The 6,382-nt window shown below is 40.0% G+C and overlaps 1 protein-coding gene across 1 annotated transcript in view; it reads right to left on the reverse strand.

Moving 5' to 3' along the window:
• Positions 1-6,382, reverse strand: part of LOC106882389 (MAM and LDL-receptor class A domain-containing protein 1) — a 221,633-nt gene that overhangs the window by 4,166 nt on the left and 211,085 nt on the right. Inside the window, exons 128-131 of the mRNA XM_014933051.2 lie at positions 5,504-5,604; positions 4,152-4,316; positions 2,299-2,392; positions 433-585 (exon numbers count right to left, since the gene is read on the reverse strand). Of these exons, the coding sequence (XP_014788537.2) occupies positions 433-585; positions 2,299-2,392; positions 4,152-4,316; positions 5,504-5,604 (513 nt within the window). The remainder of the gene's footprint in view (positions 1-432; positions 586-2,298; positions 2,393-4,151; positions 4,317-5,503; positions 5,605-6,382) is intronic.

The raw sequence follows: 6,382 nt of genomic DNA on the forward strand, positions 1-6,382 counted from the left end.
GTGTGTATGTTTGTGTGTCTGTGTTTGTCCTCCCACATCCAACATCGCTTGACAACCGATGGTGGTGTGTTTATGTCCCTGTAACTTAGCGGTTCAGCAAAAGAGATCGATAGAATAAGTACTAGGCTTACAAAGAATAAGTCCTGGGGTCGATTTGCTCGACTAAAGGCGGTGCTCCAGCATGGCCACAGTCAAATGGCTGAAACAAGTAAAAAGAGAGTACTGATGGAAAATTTTTTTCAGGAGCCCCCAAAATAGTATTGTGGATCCCCAATTTAATATTTTGTTATGTGGACCTCCAAAAATCTTGTATGGATTCTCAGGGGTCATATAGATCCTCAGGAGTCATATTGACCTTCAGGGGCTATATGGACTCTGGTTGAAAACCACTGCTTCACATGAAAGTAATATAGATTTCTTAAACAAGCATACCGCAAACATCTTCATCAGATTTATCATTGCAATTCTTCTCAAAATCGCACACATTGGTATATTGAATACATCCAGTCCCATCTCTGCATGAGTATAATCCAATGGGACAAGGTCTCGGAGTTGTCTTTGGTTCTGTTCCATTGGGAAGCTTTTCTGAAAAATGAAGAGATTTCAAATCATATAATTTTTAAGCATTTAACCAATTGCTTGTCCAAACATTTTCTGATCATATGTCATTAAATTTTGTTTTAAATATTATTCCAAACACGAAACAATATCATTATGTTTGTTTAACCCTTTCGCTATCAACTTGGCCAAAACTGGCTCTGGCACTGTAGTACAAATATCTTGTTTTCATAAGCTTTGAATTAAAATATTCCACCAAACCTTAGTCACTATTTATGTTCCTAACACTAGCTGAATGATAACTAAGTTATTTTACTAAATTCTTTGTTATATTTAAAATAATTGAAAGAAACACAGAGCACCTTAATATAAATACAGTAACTAAAGGGTTAAAAACTGTTTGGAGGTGTTATTTTGGGTAAGTTAGGAGGGCAATTTGGTGGAGTTTTGAAGCAAAACCTATTTTTCTGATGTTTTTGCTTATTCATCTATCACTTGTTCATCTGATGAGATGTGTGACTGAATGATTAGGGTGTTGGACTTATGATCGTAAGATTGTTGTTTCAATTCCTGGACTGGGTGACATGCTGTGCTCTTGAGCAAAACCCTTCATTTCATGTTACTTAAGTCCACTCAGCTAGCAAAGATTAGTTACCCTGTGATACACACACACACCATGGAAAGCAGGAAAAGTGGCCTTTATGAGACCATAGGGTATAAGAGGCATCAGATGTTGTGCGCAAGAGAAAATACTGCACTGGCTTGGTCATATCATGTGATCTTTAAGTACTGGACCTCACTGAGGAAATGACAAGGGATCGGGAGTTTTATGGTGATTTGCTGTACTTGGTAAGATGCATCAAGCTAAGTAGAATTGCACTCATCCATACATACAAGCTTGTCCTTTACAGATGTCAGTGCCACATAAATGCACTCATGCCAGTGTTACTTAAATGCACCACCTGTGCTGGTGGCATGTAAAAAGCACCCAGCATACTCTGTAAAGTGGTTGGCATTAGGAAGGGCATCAAGCTGTTGAAACTATGCCACAACAGACAAGCGGAGTCTGGACAGCTCTTGTTAAACCGTCCAACCCATGCCCTGGAAAACAGACATAATCGTGATAGCACCTGTACCAGTGGAGCGTTAAGAGCACCGTTCGAGTGTGATCGTTACCAGCGTCGCCTTCCTGACACTTGTGCCGGTGGCACATGAAAAGTCATTCGAGCAAGATCATTGCCAGTGCCGCTGGACTGGCTCCTGTGCGGGTGGCACATAAAATACACCATTTTGAGCATGGCCGTTGCCAGTACCGCCTGACTGGCCTTCGTGCCGGTGGCACGTAAAAGCACCCACTACACTCTTGGAGTGGTTGGCCTTAGGAAGGGCATCCAACTGTAGAAACTCTGCCAGATCAGATTGGAGCCTGGTGTAGCCATCTGGTTCACCAGTCCTCAGTCAAATCGTCCAACCCATGCTAGCATGGAAAGCGGACGTAAAACGATGATGATGATGATGAATGATGAATGATGATGATGATGATGATGATGATGATGATGAACAATCCACAGCATACATAGATCAAAATTGAGCTCTTTGGCCCACGGGGGCCTAGTGTGCTCATGCTTTAAGATGGCACAGGTGGCACCCTAATATTTCTGCAATATCACTAAAAACTAATTTACTTTACAGTTCTTATTCTTTACATAATTTTATCTATATAACACATGTAATACTTACCATTGTTGTCACTGATGTCACAGCCAGGTAAGAAAGAGACATCATCCAAAGCTATATCACTGCTATATCCACCGATAATACTTTCAAATACCACCTGAAACGATAAGAAAATAAAAAATTTAGAATAACCAGTGTTGTTCTGTTGGAACTGAATATTGTAAGAATTTTTATTTAGCAAAATATATTTTTACAGGGAGAAAAGATAGAGAAAGAAATTAAAAGTATAAAAGATTGAATTACCAGGGAAATCTCCCTGGAATTACTTCACCAAGGGAGTGGCTGTGTGGTAAGTAGCTTGCTTACCAACCACATGGTTCTGGGTTCAGTCCCACTGCGTGGCACCTTGGGCAAGTGTCTTTTACTATAGCCTCGGGCCGACCAAAGCCTTGTGAGTGGATTTGGTAGACAGAAACTCAAAGAAACCCGTCGTATATATGTATATATATATATATATGTATATATGTGTGTGTCTGTGTTTGTCCACCCAACATCACTTGACAACCGATGCTGGTGTATTTACCTCCCTGTAACTTAGCGGTTCGGCAAAAGAGACCGATAGAATAAGTACTAGGCTTCCAAAGAATAAGTCCTTGGGTCGATTTGTTCGACTAAAGGCGGTGCTCCAGCATGGCCGCAGTCAAATGACTGAAACAAGTAAAAGAGTAAGGAAATAAGAATGAAGAAAGAAAAGCAGGAGATTAAGCAGCAAAAGATGTAGGAAGAGGGAGTAACAGATTGTACACTACAGTCTAATTGGTGTTTTCAGCTGTGCCTCATGGATATATATAAGATAACTGCAAGGCTGTTGCTGCAGAGAATGGCCAGGGACACATGCTGCAATGTGGACGAACATGGCCTAGTAGTTAGAGCAGCAGACTTGCAGTTGAGGGATCGCGGGTTTGAATCTCAGACTGGGTGATGTGTGTGTTTATGAGCGAAACACCTAAGCTACATGTGGCTCCGGCAGAAGGTAATAGCGAACTTCTGCTGACTCTTTCGCCACAACTTTCTCTCCCTTTTTCCTCCAGCATCTATCAGCTCAATTGCGACAGATCGGCGTCCCATCCAGGTCGGGAACCTATATGCCAATGAAACCATGACACCAAGAAACCGGCCCTTATAAGTCGGGCATTACTTGAGAAAGAACAAACAACAGCATGCTGCAATAGTCACTCCTCGTGGCAATCATTTCTCAGACAGGTTGCTATCATCCTGACTTTGTGGAGGAAACCAGTAGTGTGGGGTCTGAGAACATGTGAGATTTTGACAGCAACCTATACAGACAGATCAGTCAGATCGTCCAACCCATGCCAGCATGGAAAGCGGACGTTAAACGATGATGATGAGGATGATACACACACACACACACACACACACACACACACACATTACATGCATAAACACATACATACAAACATACACACCCGCATTATATACTTACATACATACATATATACACACATTACATACATATATACATACATACATACAAACACACACATTACATACATATATAGACATACATATTACATACATACATACATATATACACACATTACATACATATATACATACATACATACAAACACACACATTACATACATATATAGACATACATATTACATACATACATACACATTATATACATATAGACACACACATATTACATACACACATACATACACACATTACATTTTGGTTTATTTGTCCACCAAAGTTCTTTTATCACACGTTCTGTGACCTTTTTTTCGATGATTCTTTGTCCCATGTGTTTCCTTTTGTCTTACCCGTTTCCTCTTGTCTTACCTGTTCCATATACGTATATAAATTTATAAAAAAACAGTAAATCTCACCTGGAATTTTTGGTTTGATGTCAGCTGTACGTCTGCTCTCTCCCAGTAATCAGCAACATGACCTGTTTTCGTCCACAATTTTTCATATTTTCCAAATACAGATGTCCGGGTATAGACATTAAGCGTTCCCATTTGAAAGCCGTTCATGTGATAAAAGAATCGTATCTAAAAGGGGACAGAAAGACAAACAATAATAAGACGCATTACCTTCATCTGAGGACGTAAAGTAAGGTTACCTGTTGCAAAAAATATGGGCAGCGTGCTTTGTCAATTCTTACCCTATATTTCTTATGTTTCATTCATAAAAATATTATTTATAATAATACATTATTTCTATTTGTTTAGTTATATGAACACATGATATTAGAGAAAAATGAATGTAAGAGTTGAAAGAAATTGGAATAAGGAAAAACAGAATTATTTCATTAAATATTTGTTGTTTCTAGAAGCTGAATGTACAACTGTTAAAAAACAAAAATTGCCAGCAAAACATTGAAAAATTGTAGCAAATATACTTACAATTTGTTATATCTATCCTTTTTTTTATGGCTAGAGAGCTAGAGCTAAAAACTACATTAATTTATTAAAAACTTGCACAGCATTTCGCCCTTTGCTTGTCCAAATCATTTTTGTAAGTTTGTCCCAAAAATCCATGCATGTTTTCAGACTTTTTATTCCTTATTTCATACATTCCGGGTTATGTAAAGCTTTCCTTTCATAAGTCTTAAGTTACTCTGGTGGCAGTTGAAAGAAATTGAGAATGGGTTGCATATGTGACACATGGAAGCTAGGGAAATATGTCCTATGCATCACGTGATACATGGGACAGGCGGAGGGCTAAATACTGCTTGAAACTGAAAGAATGTCTGGTAGAAAGAACAGGAGTGTATATTAGAATTACAATATAATTTGACTGTGGAGGTGCAATGGCCCAGTGGCTAGGGCAGCTGACTCAGTCTTAGGATCGTGGTTTCGATTCCTAGACCGGGCGTTGTGAGTGTTTATTGAGCAAAAACACCTAAAGCTCCATGAGGCTCCGGCAGGGGATGGTGGCGAACCCTGCTGTACTCTTTCACCACAACTTTCTCTCACTCTTACTTCCTGTTTCTGTTGTGCCTGTAATTCAAAGGGTCAGCCTTGTCACACTGTGTCACGCTGAATCTCCCCGAGAACTACGTTAAGGGTACACGTGTCTGTGGAGTGCTCAGCCACTTGCCCGTTAATTTCACGAGCAGGCTGCTCAGTTGATTGGATCAACTGGAACCCTCGACGTCGTAAGCGACGGAGTGCCAACAACAACAACAACCACATAATTTGACAGCAATTCTTAAGCATAATAAAAAGATCTTTACCCAGCACTCATTGCTTGATGGAGGTCCAATTACTGGACTATAGAGACGAGCTTTTTCACCTTTCTTACGTGGAGATGATGCTTCAGTATATATGTAGTAACCTGAAATAAACAAGGATTTTAAGATGTAAATTCTTTGAAAAACTATTTCAATTATCTTATATTATTGTTTTAACATAAATATCTTTTGTTAATTGAGATGTATAGTGTAGAACAGGGGCATGTTTTTTTATCTTTAACAGATAAGAGTGACATGCAGCAACACGTATGTGTCACCCTTGTGGTGACACACAGAAGTACCTGTGTGGCATCACATAAAAGCGTCTGTCTGGCATCATGTAAAAGCATCTAATTTCTTTACTGCCCACAAGGGGCTACACACAGCGGGGACAAACACGGACAGACAAAGGGATTAAGTCGATTACATCGACCCCAGTGCAAAACTGGTACTTACTTTATTGACCCCGAAAGGATGAAAGGCAAAGTCGACCTCGGCACAATTTGAACTCAGAATGTAACGGCAGATGGAATACCGCTAAGCATTTCGCCTGGTGTGCTGACGTTTCTGCCAGCTCACCGCCTTGTATCATGTAAAAGCATCTGTGTGGTGCCACATAAAAGCATGCAGTGCACTCTGTAAAGTGGTTGGCATTAGGAAGGGCATCCAGCCATAGAAACCATGCCAAATCAGACTGGAGCGTGGTGCAGCATCTCCCACCAGCTTGCCAACTCTGGTCACACCGTTCAACCCATGCTGGCATGGATAACGGATGTTAAATAATGATGGTGATGATGATGAACTTTTTCAGTCAGTGAACTGTGGCTATGAAGAGTTTTGGGCGAACAAGTCAACCATAGTACTTTTAAATCTGCTACATAT

This window comes from Octopus bimaculoides, chromosome 7 (assembly GCF_001194135.2).
Source record: "Octopus bimaculoides isolate UCB-OBI-ISO-001 chromosome 7, ASM119413v2, whole genome shotgun sequence".
Taxonomy (NCBI): domain Eukaryota; kingdom Metazoa; phylum Mollusca; class Cephalopoda; order Octopoda; family Octopodidae; genus Octopus; species Octopus bimaculoides.